This window comes from Orcinus orca, chromosome 11 (genome assembly GCF_937001465.1).
Source record: "Orcinus orca chromosome 11, mOrcOrc1.1, whole genome shotgun sequence".
Classification (NCBI taxonomy): Eukaryota; Metazoa; Chordata; class Mammalia; order Artiodactyla; family Delphinidae; genus Orcinus; species Orcinus orca.
In genome coordinates, this window is record NC_064569.1 from 77,485,025 (window position 1) to 77,506,934 (window position 21,910).

Sequence of the window (21,910 nt, forward strand, 5' to 3'; positions counted from 1 at the left end):
TACAACCTCTTTGTGGCAGAGCTAGGACCAGAACCCGAACCCAGGTCTCCTGATGCCCAGTTCAGCTCTTTAACTCCAACACGCACAAAGTACCTTAATCTCAAGATCAGATGCATGTTTTAGTACCAAATTTCAAGCATCAATAGATTGAATGTCTAAGGAACTCTGAGATCTGGCAATCTTAAGAGTCTAACAATACCCAGAACACCAGAAAAATGCAATACATTTGTCTAGACCAGTGGTACTCAAATGGGGTCAGGTTTGCCCCCCAGGAGAAATTTAGAAATGTCTGAAGACATTTCTGATTACCACAACTGGGGGAAAGGGGATGCCACTGGCATCTAGTGGTTAGAGGCCAGAGACGCTGCTCAACATCCTACAAATGCACAGGACAGCCCTACAACAAAGAATTATCTGCACCAAAACGTCAATAGGGCTGCAGTTGAGAAATCCTGGTCTAGATGAAGATGGTCTGGGGCGCTTCCCTGGTGGCACAGTGGTTGAGAGTCCGCCTGCCGATGCAGGGGACACGGTTCGTGCCCCCGGTCCGGGAGGATCCCACATGCCGCGCGGAGCGGCTGGGGCCATGAGCCATGGCCGCTGAGCCTGTGCGTCCAGAGCCTGTGTTCCACAACGGGAGAGGCCACAACTGTGAGAGGCCCGCGTACCACAAAAAAAAAAAAAAAAAGATGGTCTGTAAACAAGCAACATGTATATAGTGCTTCTAGTAATACGAAAAAAAATTTAAGGCAATAGGTTATATTTCATAAATCCTGTAACCAAGGAATGTTACAGGATTTCAAGGTAATACTTCCTTCTCTGTTGAGAAATGTTGGATGACTTCCCATTAACTCTCAGATTAAAACAAATTCTATTTCCTGGAATTTCAAGTCTCCGCTACACGGTCCCTGTTGACTTTTCTGCTTTTCTCTCTTGCTACTGCCTTACACAGGCCCTTTGTTCTTAAGTCTGATTCTGCACAATTCCTTAAACACTTCCCATGTGTTCCCTGGCTCCATACTTTTTGTCTTTAATGTTCCCTTCTTCTGAATCCTTTCTCTGTCTCTGCGTATAAAAATTCTACTCATAATTCTTCAAGGCTCATCTCAAATTCCTCCTCTCTTACCAAACTTTCCATTTGAAAGAAATATTCTTTCCCTTTGAATAACACATTACACAGCAGTTACTGTATGCCTTCTATCATTTCCTTTTTCACTAGACTCAAGGCTCCTGTGGGCAGGGCCTGCCTACATCTGATTCATCTTTCTATCTCTCATAGCACTTAGCCAGAGACTTTGCATGCAAGGGACAAGAAATGCTTAATGAATTTTAAAAAATGATTTTTTTTTAGACAGGATTGTGTCTTATTTTAGGTAAAAGGCAATAAAGGCTGAAACCAGTCCTAATGCCCATGGGAGTTGGGAAATGGAAAGAGGAAAGGCATATTAAAAGACTGAATGCATTTTTATCAGATCCAATCTCCATTTAGCAATATTATGGAACAGATATAATTTCAACCCATGGATTTATTAAGTCATGCTCAAAGGCACAAAGGGGAACTTGGACGTTAGTGCCAGATTTTCAAACTTAATAGACGACTAACATACAGACCCAACTGCTGAAACTATACATCTTTGACACAGTGATCCAAGAACGTGTGTGAGTCTAGACATGCACATTATAAATAACCAGCCCTGGCAACAAGCCACAGCGAGATATCGTGTATGACGACGTTAAGCTTCTGTGCACCACGGCATAGGTTCTACCTTGCCAGAGACCATCACAAGCAATTTAGATCTGAAAGTAATCTGAACATAAAAGTTGGAGAGCAATTCTTCCAACCAAATAAATAAGAAACCCACAAAAATTAACAAAATACATTGATTATACACTACACTTAGACTCATCTGGAGATGAAAAATGAACTTAATCTCACTCTGACCCCACTCAGAATGCATTCCATATATAAGCCATGTTTAGTGTATCCAAATATTTAACTTTTCCATGACAGCGACAGGGTTAGGGAGAAAAACTTACTCTTCTTGGGCTACTTCACTAATCAAAAGGGATGTTCCTTAAAGCTGCAGGTAGCTGAAGAGTGTGGAAATGAAAGCAGATTTACCTAAGTATCAGATTCATAGCAAGTTCCCATTTTGTCTTCAATTCTTGTCCTTTAATACAGAAGCATATCCATGCAAGCTGAGACATTTCTCTAAACCAAAAGAGGTCACTGGAAGATGTCCATATTAGGAAATCCTGACCTCAGAATCACTGTGCTGAGCCCAATAAGCTTCTGAGCTGCATTTTCTTTCCTTGTACTCAAGCTCAGCTGCTGCTCGCCAACCTAAACTTTTAGGAGCAAAGTGGAAATACACAAACTGGCTGTGCAGAAAACCCAGGATGAAAATGTTGCAAAATCATGTTATTAATCAAGGAGAAAATGGGGTTAAGGTTTACTTTCCTTGCCAATTAAAAAAAAAAAATCTTAAAACTCAACTTGCAAAATTCACCTTTCCAAAACTGAATTTTAGAAATTCAACTTTCTCATGTATTCATCCATATTTTCAGGGCATCTCACTGCAGTACATACTCCTTTTGAGAACTTTTACCTTTTACCTTTTCTAGGAAGACAAGACCATGATCCCCTCAGTTAAGAATCACTAGTGCCTTAACTACAGAATGAGAAGAACGAGACTGATCACCCTCTGAGTCAGATGGAATGAGCAATGAAATCACCAGCTGCCCCAGTGACTGTCATAACCCAGGTGAAACGCAGGAAGGGAAACCAGACAGACACTCCTGCATTGGTCATTTGGAATTGTTTACTACATATCATTTAGGTCCTAGCATCCTGCTGGAGCTTCATTAAAAAATCAAGGAGAGCAGAGGAGTCATCTCAATTTGCCATGTTGGACTTGTGGTATTCTATGACTTTCCTGTTTCCACCAAACCAAACAAGGATTCTTCAAAACTTCAGTAATAAAAATGCCTCAAATGCTACTGAGGTTATTTATATCAAAGAAAAAAAGGTTGGTACAGCATGCCTGGACACCACAAAATGTACTTTCTGGCCACCAGGTGGCATCGTTGATTAAAAGTTAATCAGTCCCCATCATCACCATCATCCAACATTAGCAGCACAAAACTAACCAAAACATAGCATGTGCAGACTCAACAGCTATGCAAGTTAACTTTGTCCTCATATATGAGACCCAGAGTGAAAGAATGAGGACCCAACAAATACCATACCTTGTTAGAGGTCTAAGTTTTCAATACATGGGCTCCTAGTAAGTCTTACAATCCCGTGATTGCCCAATCAACGAATAATCAACTTACAGCAGAAAATGATTCAGAGGTACAGTATCCATTTCCTATAAATGAGTCACCTGTGGGAATTAGGGACTTTTAAATTCAACAGCACCCAGTAAGATTCCTAGACTGTGTGCTCAGAAACGGTTGATGGCAGAGCACAGAGGAAATTAGCATATAGGACCGGGTAACGTTCCAAAGTCAAGTGTTTTGAATTTAACGACATGTCTTGCTTTGTATTATCTAGATTTCTTCTTTCCTCCCTAAATATGTAATGAACTCAGCAACAAAATACAGAATTATGAGATCCAGAGAATAATAAGTCTAGTCAATGAAAGCCTGTTTGCCAAAATTTCAAATGTTAAAAGAAGCCACCTAAAATTATCCTGACTTGTGAAACAGAGTAGAGGTTATTTTAAATACCAAAATAAAGATCAAGTATCAGGTTGTAAGACACACTGCTGCCATCTTGAAGGTGGCTTGGCGAAGTGCTCAAGAGCCCTTGTTGGGAGTGAGAAGACAGATTCTTACTTTCTTTGTCCAGCCAAGTCTAGCAGAGGTATGTATGTGACTGACCATGTCCTGTGGCATTTCTGGGTGTCAATATCCCCATACATAAAATAAGTAGGCTTGACCCAGATTGAAAAACTAATGACTCTCATTCTAAAGTATCATGAAGCATACCATGAACATCCCTCTAAAACAACTGTTTATTTTGAAGTATTTCCTTCTATTTTTATAAATGTTTGACTTTACTTAATTTTAATAATATATAGAATTTTATAGCACATTTAAAGTATTCTAAACCGCACATTTTTTTTAATACATAGGAGTAGCAAACATGCCACTCCAGGGATATATGATATGGGACTTCGGTACTCTATTATTAGACTTAAGTCATTTTTTAGTTATCTTGTTTTGGCTGTTATAAATTGGATGGCCATACATCCTAATTTGCCCATATGATTCTGCCATATACCTGTTGTCCAGGTATTACTATAAATACTGCCCCTTTCACTCTTTAAAGGTACTGGGTTTGAATAATAAATTGTGTGATTATTTTAATTACAAGTAACAGTGGTCAATGTCTTGATATATTTGTCTTTTTCTATACTTCATATTTTGGGTGTGTATGTGGAGGGGGCAGAATATCAATGGGAATGAAAAGGTTTTTGTTTTTTTTAAGTACTTTATATATATCATGAGAAACCTTTCCTAAAAGGATATACCAATTTAAAATATCATTATTTATATATGAAAATACCAGCTTCACTAAATGATTGCCAGTTTTGTAGTTTTTTATTGCTAATGTAGTAGGGGGGACTGATAACTTATTTTAATTGATATTTATGATTCAGAGGATCTTAAACATGCCACAGTGTACTTATGCATACTTTTTCTGAGTGAACTGTTTGTTCATATTTTTGGTCCAGATATCTATAAAAGTTTTAATATTCTTAGTGAAATAGTATTTTTCATATTTGCTACAAATATGTTTTCTGGTGTACTGTTTCTTTTTATTTCAACTATATTTTAAACCTTTATAATGTTTTTATTATATAGAAGCATTGAAAGGTGTCAATATTTTCCTTTATAATTTCTTTAATTTGGGGGGCTTAGAAAATCATCTCTCCTCCTCTCCCTACCCTGAGAGTTTTAATAAATAACCAATTTTATTTTTTCCCTGGTTTTCCTATAGTTTAATGCTTCATATGTAATTTTTTATTTTTAAGTTAAGACTTTATGCAGTTTTATGTTTAGAGCAGTAGAGGGAAAGGTACAAAGATTTTCCATATACCTTCTGCTTACACACATGCACAGCCTCCCTCAGTATCAACATCACCCACCAAAGTTGGGCATTTATTATAACTGATGAACCTACATCAACACATCATTAGCATCTAGAGCCCACAGTTTACATTATGGCTCACTTTGGTGTACATTCTATGAGTTTGGACAAATATATACAATGAAATGTATCCATCATTATGGTATCATACAGAGTATTTTTACTACCCTAAAAATCCTCTGTGCTCTGCCTATTTATATTTAGTTTAGTTTTTTTTTTTTTTTTTTTTTGCGGTACGCGGGCCTCTCACTGTGCGGCCTCTCCCGTTGTGGAGCACAGGCTCCGGACGCGCAGGCCCAGCGGCCATGGCTCCCGGGCCCAGCCGCTCCGCAGCATGTGGGATCTTCCCGGACCGGGGCACGAACCCGTGTCCCCTGCTTTGGCAGGCGGACTCTCAACCACCGCGCCACCAGGGAAGCCCTATATCTAGTTTTGATTTTATTTTTAGTGTATCCAATAATGTATGAATTTTAATTAGTTTTTCAAATTTTAACAGGTTATTCACCAAATAATCCTTTCTATTGTCTTGCACTTCCTACTTTGTCAACACTAGATTCTTATAAACAACAGTCTATTTCAAGTTACCTCCCTATTCCAATGGCAGAATAATAATTATTATTTTTAATCAATAGGTCTGTTTTTGCAACGGTATTACATGTCTTTAACTGCTGATGTTTTAAAATACGTATTGACTGATGTTTCCCTCTCAGAATATTCTTTAATGATGTACTCTATTTATTACTATACACAAAATCATTTTGATATGTGGAAAAATTGCAAACTAAGTTAACCTTAATGAGAATATGGAGTGCCAGCAAACTAGTTAAAAGCTAAGTTAATGGTTCTATAGTGTCAAGTATCCCTTTAAGCACAAATGCTAAACCATGGGCTTCAGGAGGACCAGGAGCCTGAATTAATTATCCTTATATCCCCCAGCACCTAGAACAAGGTCTGGTGCATATTCAACAAATGTTTCCTTAATTTATGATGGACTAAATGACACTCATTTAGGGTTACCACTTCTTGCTCCATATTTTACTAAGCAGTTGAGATGATACTCTGAGGGTCTAATTAAAAAGTGCTCCAGTCTCTGCTCTAATTCTGCTTCTCAAATATTAGGTCAGTTCCGGCCTCTGAGAATGTGGCCCAGAGATGCCTAAGTTAGAAAAGTGACCTTTCCGGGCTCTCAGGTTCACAGATTCATGTTCTTGGAAAGCTGGCAATGCCTTTCTGTGAATTAAAAAGGCCACTTCTCCTGGGCTGATGCAGCCCCTCGCCAGGACACACAATATGGCAAGCGGAGCGCTGGCTGGACTTAGAACTCAGCCGGGAGCCCTTGTCAGGGCAAAGCCACACGAGGCAGCCCTGGCCTGTCTTACTTTGATAAGTCTGGTCCAGAGGTGGCATGCCCAAAGGACTCACAAACCAAACCTGATGCCAGGCTCGTCCTAGGACAAAATTTTGGATCAGATCTTACAATGGACAGAATCTCCCTTTGGTCCCTTTTTAGCGGGACATGTTGGCTTGGCATATACAGAATGCCCTTAGGGGAGTCAGACCCACAGGAAAGTCAACAAATGTAAACATCCATTATCTTGACTTCACTGAGACTGCTTTTCTTTGTGGATACATTTAAGCCTGCCAGTTTATCAAGTGAGAATCTCACACGTACAGAAATGGCCTTGATGCAGGCAAGTCTAACTTAAGGAACCTCTGATCCAAATTTGGTCCCCACTACCCTAATTATTGAGGTTTGGGGAGACAAGTATATTTTACTACCCAAAGAACTGCTAAGTGAAGAATAAAGCAAATATAAACACCAAAGTAAACTGAAGTTTGACTGAATTTCAGTGTCTTCTCCAACTGGAACAGTTCCTTTTTTTTTTTTTTTTTTTTAAATGGCCGTGCAGCTTGTGGGATCTTAGTTCCCTTACCAGGGATCAAACCTGTACACCTTCAGTGGAAGGGCAGAATCCTAAACAATGGACCACGAGGGAATTCCCTGGAACAGTTCCTGATGTGAGCCCATGATTCTGACACATACTAAGAGGGAAACTCTTTGGCAACAGAGTCAGCTTGCTAGATCTTTGGCAAGGCCCGTTCCAGCAACAGAGGCATTCGGTTACTTGCAGGGAATCCGAGTCAAATCTATACTGAGAATTGGAAAAAGAATGGCTTTGCAGTAATGTCTATGGGTAGAATTCAGAGGGTCTACAAACTTGGACGGGCAAAACCAAAAAATCTTTCTACTAATCTCTAAGTGAAATACGGAATTTCCTTCCATTACGAATGTAGTCAACAAATCACAGTATTATCAATGACACCAGGGCTTTATCACCATAGAAATCGCATGTTTTTTATATGACATTACGGTTGTTGCAGGCATCTCAAAATATTGTTTACTCTCACCAGTACTTCAAAATCATGACAGTTCCTAGATCCACACCACCTCTTCCTGTTTAATGTATTACCTAAAGAAGCACATGTATTACTCTGTCACTCTTCAAAATTATTTTAATAACTTTATTTCAGGCCAATTGGTTTCCTCTTAATCTTACGAATTCTGTTCTGTAACTTCAAAAATTACTCCGAGACAAGAGCCATAGGATTCACCACATTCCCAGAGGGATTCTGGCTTAACCTTAAAAAGGTTAAGAACACTTGTTTTATACAGAAAGTGAGATTACATTTAAAAGCTATAATTTAATAGAACAAGCAGATAAAATGTGCTTACCTCTTATATCCTGAAGTCTTTCTGTAGTATTAAAATACTTCATGGACATAATTTATTACATATCATCTCTCAAAATACCTTATTCACAACTATGATTAAAAATGAATTGCAACAGAACAAGAGCTGAGCTAATTATCACCCTCCCATTTTACATGGACGGAGCTGCTTTATATCAGGGACTTTGGGTTCCTCAGAAAATAAATTCTTTGGCTGGTGTCCAGGACAGTCTCACCTTTCATCAAGTTCTGCTCTAGAGAAAGTGTAAGAATGATTTTAGCCTATGGTTTTCAAACAAACACTTGCTAACCAGAAGTTTGAATTTTCAGAAGCAAAAGTTTCAATTTTCAGGAAGGGATTTTTAAAAGTCATGCATTAATTTGATTCTGATCTTTTGTCAAATCTGCTTATTAGCCTGTTCATAACTCAAATTTATAGCTTCAGAACAGAACAGATGTTTTTAATATCCCATTTTCTACCAACATGGGAAACCCTGGATTTCTAAAACCTAGAGGGAGTTAATGCCATCCCAGACTAAAGGCAAAGATTATAGGAAAAGTAATATAATATGTTGTTAAAGTCACTTATAAATATTTTGAACAAGATCAAAGAAACTACCTGATCCAAATTTAATCAAAGTTCAAAAGCCTTTCTTCCCCTCTGCAAATACAAAAATGGAAAAAATACTTCAGAGGAATTTTTAAATTATATTTTTCATTATATTTTCTCCACTATGATCCCCACTGATTCACCTTGTTTCAACACCAATGTAGTAGCTTTCCACAAATAAAAGGCTTTTCACTGAAAAACTTATAATACATATAACACACAAAAAAGACAATAAAAAACAAAAAAACCCCACCTAACAAAAAAACACCAACCCTAAAAGGATATATGATAGTCATCCCTGGATGGTAGAAGATGAACTTTGTTTTTTTATAATATGTAACATACTTTTTATAGGCACAAAAGATCCCTTCAAAAAAAAAAAAAAAGTGACCCCTACAAAAATAAATCCTCAGAATATTCTCACTCAAACAAGTGACCAGGAACTTCCCTGGTGGCACAGTGGATAAGACTACGTGTTCCCAATGCAGGGGGCCTGGGTTCGATCCCTGGCCAGGGAACTATATCCCACATGCATGCTGCAACTAAGAGTTTGCATGCCGCAACTAAGGAGCCCGCCTGCCACAACTAAGGAGCCCACAAGCTGCAACTAAGGAGCCTGTGTGCTGCAACTAAGACCTGGCGCAACCAAATAAATAAATAAATGAATTAATTAATTTAAAAAAATACCAGGGACTTCCCTGGTGGTGCAGTTGTTGAAAATCCGCCTGATAATGCAGGAGACTCGGGTTCGAGCCCTGCTCCAGGAAGATCCCACATGTCGTGGAGCAACTAAGCCTGTGCGCCACGACTAGTGAGCCTGAGCTCTAGAGCCCGTGAGCCACAACTACTGAGCCCGCGTGCCACAACTACTGAAGTCCGCGTGCCCAGAACCCGTGCTCTGCAACAAGAGAAGCCACCGCAAGGAGAAGCCCGTGCACCGCAATGAAGAGCAGCCCCCGCTCACCGCAACTAGAGAAAGCCTGCGTGCAGCAACGAAGACCCAATGCAGCCAAAAATAAAATAAGTAAATAAATATTAAAAAAAAAAAAAGAAGAAGACCTGGAGGAAAAGAAATGGGTTAAACTTAAAAAAAAAAAGGTGACCAGATCAATATAAATTTTAGGAACTGAGAAGAGGAAGAGCTGGGAGGGACCCTGAGGGGTTGGGTGTGGCCCCAAAGAGTAGGACTGTAAGCTCCATAAGGGCAGGGACCACCACTGTGTTGTCTGCCAGTGTATACAGGTGCCCAGCTCAGCGCCAGCCTGTATCAATACTGGTTGAATGAGTAGGTGATTGATTAATGGAGGTGAGAATCTGGCCTTGAAAGTCAGGTTTCAGGAGAGGGTAAGAAAATGAATGCAGCTAGAACAAAGGAAATTAAGGTTTGGGCAATTCTTTGGTTATATAGAACAGGTTTATAATTGTGGTCTTTATACTGTGGATAAATCATGTTTTTTTCTAAAGTAAGATTTAACTTTTCAGAGCAGTTTTACATTTATAGCAAAATTGAGGGTAAGGTATGAAGACTTCCCATACATCTCCTGCCCCCACAAATGCACAGCCTCCTCCGTCATCAACATACCCCATCAGGGTGGTCCATTTGTTACAATGGATGAACCTACACTGACACATCATGATCACCCACAATCCACAGTTTACATTAGAGTTCATTCTTGGTGTTGTACATTCTGTGGGTCTGGATAAATGTGTAATGACATGTATCCATCATTATGGTAGGATAAGCAGGTTTTCAACTTTCCTAATAAGCAGAATAAAACTATATCTGTGGCCTTCCCTGGTGGCGCAGTGGTTGAGAGTCCGCCTGCCGATGCAGGGGACACGGGTTTGTGCCCCAGTCCGGGAAGATCCCACATGCCACAGAGCGGCTAGGCCCGTAAGCCATGGCCGCTGAGCCTGCGCGTCCGGAGCCTGTGCTCCGCAATGGGAGAGGCCACAACAGTGAGAGGCCCGCGTACCACACACACACACACAAAAAAGTGTATCTGTGAAATGATAGAAAACATATACACAGTTATCCCTTGGTATCTGCGGGGGATTAGTTCCAGCACTCCTCTCAGATACCAGGATCTGTGGGTGCTCAATTCCCTTATATAAAGTGGTGTAGTACAGTCAGCCCTCCCTATCCATAGGTTCCGAATCTGCTGATATCAAGGGCCAACTGTAGGGTCTCTGGCCCTGGTTCCTTGCACAGAGCTCCCCAAATCTTTGTAATTTTCTGAGAGATAAGAGCACTAGGAGTGGGACTCCCCTGGTGGCGCAGAGGTTAAGAATCTGCCTGCCAGTGCAGGGGACATGGGTTCGAGCCATGTCCCACATGCTGCGGAGCAACTAAGCCTGTGTGCCACAGCTACTGAGCCTGCACTCTAGAGCCCGCAAGCCACAACTACTGAAGCCTGCGTGCCACAACTACTGAAGCCCACATGCCTAGAGCCCGTGCTCCGCAACAAGAGAACCCACCGCAATGAGAAGCCCATGCGCTGCAACAAAGACCCAATGCAGCCAAAAATAAATAAATAAATAAATTTATTAAAAAATATCATAGCAAAAATTCATTTAAAAAAAAGGGCAGTAGGTGCATCTTTTGTTCTAATATCTGGTCTTTGACCCTAGTTCTGACACAAAGCCGCCTTGGAATTTCCTAAGTGACAGTAGTGTCCTTTGTTATAATGAGGTGACTCTTGGTCGGCTCCTAGATGGGGACTGGTCACCACAAAGACCAAGCCATGATTAAAAGCTTAAAACTTTCAGCCCTACTCTCCATCCTCCAGGAAGGGGAGAGGTGCTAGAAGTGGAGTTAATGATGGGTCATGCTTACGTGATGAATCCTCTATAAAACCCCCAGAATACAGGGTTTGGTGAGGTTCTAGGGAGCTAGTGTGCCCAGAGAGGGCATGGGAGTTCCACCCCCCATACCTTGCCCTATGTATCTCTTCCATATGAAGTTCATTTTTATCTTTTAGCATACCCTTTTATAATAAACTAGTAAGCGTAAACAGGTGTTCCCCTGAGTTCTGTGAGCCATTCCAGCAAACTTTCAAATCCAAGGAGAAAGCCATGGGAACCGAGATTTACAGTCGGTCGGTCAGAAATATAGGTTACAGCCTGGGACTTGCGAATGGCATCTGAAGTTTGGAAGGGTCAGGCTTGTGGAACTGAGCCCACTATCTCCAGGTAGACAGTGTCAGAATTGAATTGAATTATAGGACACGTAGCTGGTGTTGAAGAGAGTCGCTTGGTGTGGGAAAAAACCTATATATCTGGGGTCAGAAGTGTTGAGCGTGGTAGTGTGAGAGCAAAGTGGAGACATGGGAGGAGTGTGTTTTTTCTATGGTCTTCTTGGAAGCGGGCGTGATAAAGGGAGCATGACCAATAGGAATATATTGCCACAACTTGGCGTGAGTTTAGAAAGGCCTGGCCTGGAGCATAACAAGGGAAATGGAAAGGGCAGGAAGCAGAAGCAGAGGAAAACTAGTTAGCAGATCTTATGATGGAGGAAAGACAAGGAAAGAGAAGCATTTTAGTCCTTTCCACAGTTTTGTTTCTGGGTAACTGGAAGAGTGTTTTTACTCTTAAAAGCAATTTTTCAATCCATCCATCCATCAAATGTTCACAGGCATCACTGCATAGGGGTTCTCAACCTCATAAAAAGGAACAACATTTACTTCCCTAAGCCTTTCAGTTTACTGAGTCCCTGTTATGTGCCAGAATCTATGCAGACACTGAGTTAGGATAAAAAAAGATAGACTCTACCCTGAACTGATGAGGAGGAAGGAAATAAGCAGTGGTAAAAAATTAATGCTGCTCCTTTAGCAGCATCTGTTCACTTTTTAAAAATTGTTCCCTCACTACTGCCTCAAGGTCCCCCTTTGTCCTAACTTCACATAGGATGTGGGCCCCACACAGATTGAAAGATCTGGCCAGATCCACTGCTCTTAGGTGGCCAAAATAAAGGTAAAATTTACAAGTTTTTCCTGCTTAAATTAAGTAAATCACTTTCTTTACTACTTAAAAAAAAAACAATTCTAATCTTAAGCATTTCATTATGCAACATACACATTTTCTTTGATCCTATTTTGAGCTGAGCTTAAAAAAATATTACCAAGAATTCAGTTGGAAATTTTTTACTACAACGAAGGAAGAAATAGCCTAAGTAAAATACCCACTAGAAACTCATATTAGGTCCTGAAGAAAACACTGCAGACAATAGGATGCTTGTTTGAACAGTAGGGGCAGGACTGCTGTATCTGGGGATTTCCACTTACCTTTCTCTAAAGGACTCCAAAAGAAACTATCTTACCTTATCTGTACTTCATCCCTGCATTTCTCAATCTTCCCTTCCCAAGAAGCCAAGGTGGGCACAAACCTACTTATATCAAGCCAGGTAGGAATCCCTTTCTCTGCCTGAAACTCAATAAATCGAAGTTGTCAGGAGTTGCCTGAAATAATCTCACTCTTTCTCTCTGTTCCTGTATACTCTGTGCCCCTGGAATTATTCCAAATTCTAAAATGGAAATAAAAGTATCAAGACTTCCCTCACAAGGTTGTGTGGAGGATTAAATCATTGAGCTTGTTTATCCAAAGATGAGGATCCAGAGTTAATTCACATGTTTGAACAGATGCAAACCTAAGACTTAAAATCCAACTTCTAAAAATCTAAGTGCGTAGATAGGGGCACTTTGATAACAAAAGTAGAAATATCTTGCAGAGTATATAGAAATCAGAACACAACAAAAAGGAGTATTGGAAAATAAGAGTTTTAAATAAAAATACGTATAAAAGGGCTTCCCTGGTGATGCAGTGGTTGAGAGTCCGCCTGCCGATGCAGGGGACACGGGTTCGTGCCCCGGTCTGGGAGGATCCCACATGCCACGCGGAGCGGCTGGGCCCGTGAGCCGTGGCCGCTGGGCCTGTGTGTCTGGAGCCTGTGCTCCGCAATGGGAGAGGGCACAGCAGTGAGAGGCCCGCATACCACACACACACACAAAAAAACAAAAAACATATAAAACAAACTTTTGGTACCAACCCCCATATGTCCTTAGGATTATATGACCACAGGTGCTTCAACTAATAGACACTATTTGTGTTGCTGGGGCAAGACACTTCACCTCTCTGGAGGAGAGACTCTCTGAAATTCTCTCTCTCAATGTTGTCCTTTAATTAAGCTACAGATATTCTGGTTAAAGGGATGTTTTAAATGTAGCTTAAAACCAACCAGAATTATTTCCTAAACAGCTTCCAAGCTATCCCAAAGGGACCCAGATATACTGGGGTGCACTAAATTATTAATTATTAATTAAAAGACTCACTCCTTGACCTCAAAGAGTTTATAATCAAATTAAGGAATCAGGGCTTCCCTGGTGGCGCAGTGGTTGACAGTCTGCCTGCCAATGCAGGGGACACAGGTTTGTGCCCCAGTCCGGGAAGATCCCACATGTCGTGGAGCGGCTGGGCCCGTGAGCCATGGCAGCTGAGCCTGCGCGTTCGGGGCCTGTGCTCCGCAACGGGAGAGGCCACAACAGTGAGAGGCCCGCATACCGCAAAAAAAAAATTAAGGAATCAACATTCAAGTCATATAAATATTAGCAAATTCACAAGGCATCAAATAAATATTTACTAAGTCACACTGCACCAATACAAAGGGTTAAGGAGAACTGGAGTAATCAGAGATGGCTTTGGAGGTAATGGTGGACTTCAGGTCAGGTGGAGGAAGGGAAGAATTTGAATCAATGGAAGAAACGGCATAGAATGAATCATCAGTTATTGCTTTACAAAGTCTATGTTCTTTCTTCAACTTTAGTCCTGACTTTGTAACCTTGAACAAATAAATCCACTAAGGGTCTGCTATATATAAAGTATGGTACATCATTTAAATAATGGAGATTTTCCAAGTTAAGGGTGGGGAGGGCTTTGAGATTAAAGAAGACAAAGCTCAAAACTAACCCCAAGCTCACATCATGTTGGTTATAAAACAAATGAAATCTGTTCTCTTAAAGAGAATTTTTAAAACTTGCCATTGCTATTGTACCATTAATCAATTAAAATCAAACTCAGTATGAAACCTACATTAAACACATGTGTAACTCTTTTACTTAGATCAGTCACAGTGTGGGAAAAAAAATATTTTTACATGAAAATTTCAGAACCTTGCTCCATCCTTCTCTCATTTGAAACCATAGTCTTTTGCCACTAAAAACAGTACTTAATTCGATAGCTGTAGAAATAGCCTAAGCCATTCAATAGCTCATTTATGATACAGCATTGAATTTATCTAGCAAAAACACAACACATGTATGGGCACTTCCTTTTGCCCTGTGTAGTCTAAATCTCTGCCAAATGCAGAGGAAAGAAAGTACAGATGGACAGGATATCCTCAAATTATGTGGTTTGCCTATGTCATTCCAGAGAGAAATCTAGTGCCTGATTCACAGTTAGAAATTCAAATTAAGTAGAAATACCCAGGGTAGCCAGTCCTGGGGCTGAAAGGCAGGCCTTCCTCATCAGCAGTTCACTAGGCAAGCTTGGAAGGTATGAAGGCTTCCAGAATTCACCTACCTCATTCAGTATAGCTCTTGGCTTAAGAGAAAGTGATTAAGGATTAAAGCCGGGGTGCCACTGCTTAAGAACACTAATAGGAACCAAGTACCTCAAAATCTATTTACATAAAATTACAACTGATTGAATTTAGAGTGGTAGTGGCATTTGAATATTCTTGTGCATTTGGACACAATTCTTCAATTCTTTATTTATTTATCTAGATACTTATCTATCTATTTATTTTGGCCATGCCGTGCACCATCTATCTAGCTATCCATTTATTTATTTAGGCCATGCCGTGCAGCCTGCAGGATCTTAGTCCCCCAACCAGGGATCAAACCTGTGCCCCCTGCATTGGAAGTGCAAAGTCTTAACCACTGGACCACCAGGGAAGTCCTTGACATAGTTCTTAATGCACATTATATATGTATATTAAGTCACTGCATATCCAGTCCATCTCGGCAAATACCACAGAGGACCTAGTAGTAGTATGTGTTGGATACTATGTTTGGTACTGAGACTATACTCGCTTTTCATGATGCCAGACCACTCAATCGCTATAAGCCTGTTATTTCATCTATGTAAATAATATTGTGATATATGCATAGCTATGGTGAAGACTTAAAGACCCAATGAATATAAAGTCCTGAGCACAGTGTGTGCCTTCACTCAAATCATAGCTTTCTTTTTCTTTTTTTAACTATTACAGTGGTAAACCAGACACACAGTCCTGTAATCCTGAAGCTCCAGTAGAAGATACAGACAATGACCAGACATAATGACAATCATGATGATAAGGATATGGATACTACAATAATAGCAGCTAATACTTATTTAGAACTTACTATGACCAAGGCACTATTCTAAGCACATAGCTCATCAATCAATCCTTATAACAACCCTTTGAAGTAAGTAACTAGAGGGCCATGGTAGTTGATATACAAATATGTGGGAGTGACCCTCTAAACCTCATTCTTTTTTTTTTTTTTTTTTTTTAAACCTCATTCTTGAGTGGCTGGGAAAGTACCTTCTTGGAATTAATAATATTAACCAGGTAAAACGACACAGCATTGTGGGGCTGAGACCGTAAAAGAAGTTCTGAGCAAAAGGAATTAACACATATGAATGCCTAGAGCAGAGAATGCACATGGATGACCGAAGAACTAAAGAAGTTCAGTGCCGGCAATGTCTACGTGAGGCTGCCAGCAATGTATAAATTCATGTGTTAGGAAAATAGGCTACCGGATAGAAAAAGAGAGGTGTTCTTAGGAAAGGCAGGGTTTCCTAAGAATGACAGGAGTTGCTTGGTTGGTAATCTGCCAGAGAAGCCCACCTGTTAGCAGCAGCCTGTACTGGGGGATCCTCTGAACCGGCTTGAGCAGGTAGTGCTTGAGGGCCAGATTAGCACAGCGTGGGCTCATCTGAAAGGAAAAGGCATCCAAAGTAAACACACGCATTTTCTTAAGAAGCAAGGGACCCAGATCCAAGTGCTCGGGAAGCCGAACTTTAAATAGCCAGCAAATCTGGGATTCGTGGAGAAGCTCCCTTCAAGGCACAGCTCCTATGCTGAGTGGGAAACCAGAACCACTCACCATGGAGTCTACACCCTCTTGTAGATACATCTCTGAAAGCACTGACTCATTGGGAAATTCACAGCCCTCTCGCAGAAGGTGGAGGGGGGAGGCTGCAGTCTGAGTTGTAGGCCAATCAGAGGCAGCAGCTACCACTTAGAAAAGCATCTACCAATGTATTCATGAACACACACCAACCCAACAACCAAGAAGGAAATGCCTGGCCCCCAAAATAAGGTGGCAGAAATAAAACTACTGGGAACTGGATTCAAATAACCATCAGAGCCTATCATCAATATACTCATAATAACAACAGTTGGTGCTGGGGAGAATGCAGAAATTAAGGACAACGTGAAAAGGCAGCCTTGCTAAGCAAACCTCGTCTTATAAGCCTGAAGAATGTAAACTTTCTCAGATGAATGGCTACGAAACACAGCCCCCAAATCACACTGTATATGGGAACATTTGATTCTGGAACACTTTCGACTTGACCACAAGGTCATTTGATTCTGCCGAAAGTTTTTTTCTTAGTATGTACAACAGATACTGGTGCCCATTGCTGAGCCTCTCCTCCTATCTCCAATAAAGGTATTTACTGTGGGGTGACATCAAAATGGCCAAGTGAAAATGTCCCTGCCTTCTAAGATGTCCTGGTGTTCTTACACAGCTCAAGTGGGAAGGAAAGAGTTTTTTCAAATATGATGGTTCTATCTTTTTCTAAATATTTACATCCAGGGTCTGGTATGTAGAATAATTATGAAAGTATAATGACAATGCATGTTAAGAAAGCATCGAGGGACTCCCCTGGTGGCACAGTGGTTAAGAATCCGCCTACCAATGCGGGGGACACGGGTTCAAGCCCTGGTCCAGGAAGATCCCACATGCCGCGGAACAGCTAAGCCCGTGTGCCACAACTACTGAGGCCGTGTGCCACAACTACTGAAGCCCGCATGCCTAGAGCCCATACCCAGTAACAAGAGAAGCCTGCACACCGTAACTAAGAGTAGCCCCCACTCGCCGCAACTAGAGAAAGCTCGCGCATAGCAAAGAGGACCCAATACAGCCAAAAATAAAAATAAATAAATACATTTATTTTAAAAAAAGAAAAAAGAAATGAGAAGTAATGAGACATAAGCTTTAAAAAAAAAAAAAAGGGCTTCTCTGGTGGCGTAGTGGTTGAGAGTCCGCCTGCCGATGCAGGGGACACGGGTTCGTGCCCTGGTCTGGGAAGATCCCACATGCCGCGGAGCGGCTGGGCCCATGAGCCATGGCCGCTGAGCCTGCGCGTCCAGAGCCTGTGCTCCACAACGGGATAAGCCGCAACAGTGAGAGGCCCGCGTACCACCAAAAAAAAAAAAAAAAAGCATCGATCATGCAAGCATCATTAGATATTAGACAGCTAACTTTCTCCGTCATGTTTTCTTTTGCTGCCAAGGCAACAGAACAACTCACTGGACACTGATGAAAACCTGGGTCAATTATCAGTTGCCATAGCTGTATGTACCACACTTCCATTCTTAATATCAATAGCATGAAGACTTCAGAAGAAAGGAAAAGAGGGAAGAAAAGACGACAAATGATTTTAAAGTTTAATTACCGTACAAATTAGAAATCAGCCATATCTTAATACTACTAAAACTTTTCTAGTTTGCTGTAACTGGAATTCACTAATATTTTTAGTTTCAAAACAGAGAAATGGTAGCAAAACAGAGGACGGTAGCAAAAATACCTCAAATTCTCTAACAACAGCAGCAAAACCTGGGTTTTTCTTGTACTGCTCATCCAACAAAGCTATATTCTTATCAAATTCCTTGATATAGGTGGAATACATTTTTAGATATGGTCCCTTCTTTACAAAGATATCAGCAATTCTTTGTTGTTCCGTCCTAAGGATAGAGAAGAGATAGACAAAAACAGAAAAAAGAGTCATTACGGTATCCAAAACATATCCAATGATGAGCAGAGCCCCATTTCCAAGCCATCAACTTACCTTTTTTTTCCTCTTCTTGTAAGAAATATCCCCAAATGCCCACTCTTTCCCATTTCCATTATTGCTACCATTAATTACATCTTGCCTGGACTCTGCCAGTCCTCTGACTGGTCTCCCTGCTTTCACCATCTCATGCTTCTGTATAGCCAGAGACTGTTCAGAAAATTCAGATGAACTTTTAAGATAACTTTTTATAAGAGTAATGATAAAGTATGGACAGGAAAACACTTTTTAATTATGTTTTATTTTATCATGCTTTTAAAAAATAGCTTTTAATCATTCCTCAGCCCTTAAACTCTGTGTAATTTTATACTTAGGATGCAGCTAATTATTAATCACTATTTAGCATATTTTCCCAACATGCAGAAGCAAGATATCTGCAAAACAGGCAGAGGTATTTTCCTGGATTATGTATAAAGAAAGCTTAGAGGGAAATTTTCATCATTTTTATCATGAAAGTAGGTGATACACTATGTTGTTATTTTGGGTTCCCCACGGACTTCAACAATAAATTCAATCCCCCTAGACCAAACTGTACACATTTCCAAAGATGTCACCAAAGTTTCTGTTACTGTCTAAAGACCAGTAAAAGCAGTTAACCTTTGGTATTCTTTCCCTGTTCTAAAACCTACAACATCTGCAATGATGTCATATATGTGTAAATTTTCTAAACCAAATAACAAATCTTCCTATTATCTCGGTGAATGCCCTCCTTTCCAAAATGCCGTTTCCTGGCTCGAAGCTCCAAAAAGATAGATGAGACATTTAAAAATGTTTCCAATGTGAATACATCAACTAAAGTCTCCCAATTTCAAAAATCCTGATTATAAAGGTCACCTATAGAAAGTTAAATTGGCTGACTATGCGCCCTTCCTGCTTTTGAGGCAACATTGCCAAAGAATTTAAAAATTTAGAGTACCGAGCTAGGTGCAACAGAGAATTCTGGCCATCCGAAGTGATCAATCCACAGGTAACTGCCAAGAACACTCAATATACTGAAAAAACACAATGTCAGGAACAATGCCTCTGTCATACGCAGGGCCCTTATGGCCTCATCTAAACTTGGAAACTGGGAAAGCTGGTCAGTCCATTTTTACCAGTTCAACATTCTTTCCTCCAGTTCCTTCAGGAGATCCCGATTGAGCTCGTACAGCTGAGGCAAGTAGTATAGGATCTGATTTAGGATCCGGTCCTCAATCACTGGTTTCCCAAGTTGCCTGGAAGCATGGGCTACTGCATCCCGGAAATCCTGTTACAGTTCAGAGGAGGAAAAACAATATACATACGTATGTAACTTAATAAAAAGCTTTTTCCCCAGTCACTCTCTTCCCTAAAACAATATAAACTGCAAATTGTATTTCCCACGAAGAACTCAAATTGAAAAGTACCCACTTCCTCCTATCCCACTTACTTGGATAGGACACACACACACACACACACAAAATGGCTGGGGTGGATATTTGGTTTTAAAACAGACTGTGATATTTCTCTTAAATCTTTTAGTTTGATCTCCAAACTTAGTAATTATACTAAGGGGGTATCTGGAAATTGTACTGCAACTCTAAGTAGTCCTTAAAATTATTCCAATACTACTATATGAACAAAATCCATTTATTTTAAAAGTCTCCAGATCTTAATTTTATTTTGGAAGTGTCCCTTTGTCCACTTTCAGTAATTATTTCCCAAATGCTGGAGCATTCTAAGTGAGGCATGTGGAGGGTAGTGCATTCTTGATAATCAGAGAATACTGGATCCAAGCCCTTACTCCTAGAATACTGTGTTTGTTTGAGCTAGCTCCATTTTCCTCATCTGTTACATGGGTTATGAGACTTTAATTAGATACTGCACACAAAGCTTCTTACAATGTATTTGACACACAGAATCAACAAAACATTTTAACTCTGGACCTTAAACTCTTTCCTCCCTCTATCCAACCTCCCCATAAATTCACCAGAATCTATACTTTTCACAAATAAAAACTTTTCTCATCACATAGCACTTTTCCCTGTAAGACTATTTATACCATGTTTTAAGACAGGCCCACCCCACCCCACCCTATCACTCCAGAGGATTTGGAAAGGGTGGGGTTGGAGACGGTACTTCTCTAGATTTCACTCTATCTTGAAGCCTACCCCCAGGGGATAAGTAAAACAATGGTGGACTCTGTTCTACAGTCCTGAGGATTCAGTAACAAAGGTTATTCCTTCTTAGAAACAGGAGGTTTAATTAAAACTGCAAAGCAAAGGTTGGGTAAAGCAGACTCTCTACTAGGCTTTATCTTCTTTCTCCTTTCTAACTGCTTTCCCTTCAGGAATTCACTGGGCAAATCAAATAAACAAAAAAAGACCCTGATTTCTTCCCTGATCCTTTCAGCACCTACCCCTTACAAACATACAGTAACCATTAGTATTTCTTATGCTTCTTGTGAAGGGCAGCAACCTCATACCTAATTTAAAAGTACACAAAAAGCTCCTAGAGTAATGAAAATAAAAACAAAAATAAACAAATGGGATCTAATTAAATGTGAAAGCTTCTGCACAGCAAAGGAAACTATAAACAAAACAAAAAGACAACCCACAGAATGGGAGAAAATATTTGCAAACAAAGCAACCAACAAGGGATTAATCTCCAAAATATATAAACAGCTCATGCAGCTCTATGTCAAAAAAGCAAACAATCCAATCAAAAAATGGGCAGATCTAAATAGACGTTTCTCCAAAGACCTACAGATGGCAGAGAGGCACATGAAAAGATGCTCAACATCACTAATTATCGGAGAAATGCAAATCAAAACTACAGTGAGGTACCACCTCACACTGGTCAGAACGGCCATGATCAAAAAGTCTACAAACAAATGCTAGAAAGGGTGTGGAGAAAAGAGAACCCTCCTAACACTGTTGGTGGGAATGTAAATTGGTACAGCCACTATGGAGAACAGTATGGAGGTTCCTTAAAAAAACTAAAAATAGAACTACCATATGATCCAGCAATCCCACTCCTGGGCATATATGAGAAAGAAAACCATACTTCAAAAGGATACATGCACCCCAATATTCATTGTAGCACTATTTACAATAGCCAGGACATGGAGGAGACTTCCCTGGTGGTCCAGTGGTTAAGATGCCACACTTCCATTGCAGGGGGCACGGATGCAATCCCTGGCCAGGGAACTAAGATTCCCACAGGCCTTGTGGTGCAGACACACACACACACACACACACACACACACACACACACAAAAGACATGGAAGCAAACTAAATATCCATCAACAGATGAATGGATAAAGAAGATGTTT

The 21,910-nt window shown here is 40.4% G+C and overlaps 1 protein-coding gene across 3 annotated transcripts in view; it reads right to left on the bottom strand.

The window, feature by feature from the left end:
- FGD6 (FYVE, RhoGEF and PH domain containing 6) overlaps window positions 1–21,910 on the bottom strand; it is a 113,398-nt gene that overhangs the window by 24,906 nt on the left and 66,582 nt on the right. For all 3 annotated transcript variants that reach the window (XM_004269531.4, XM_049695022.1, XM_033427708.2), the window contains 3 exons: window positions 19,712–19,863; window positions 18,354–18,510; window positions 16,387–16,474 (listed from right to left, as the gene is read on the bottom strand). In XM_004269531.4, coding sequence (XP_004269579.1) covers window positions 16,387–16,474; window positions 18,354–18,510; window positions 19,712–19,863 — 397 coding nt within the window. The remainder of the gene's footprint in view (window positions 1–16,386; window positions 16,475–18,353; window positions 18,511–19,711; window positions 19,864–21,910) is intronic.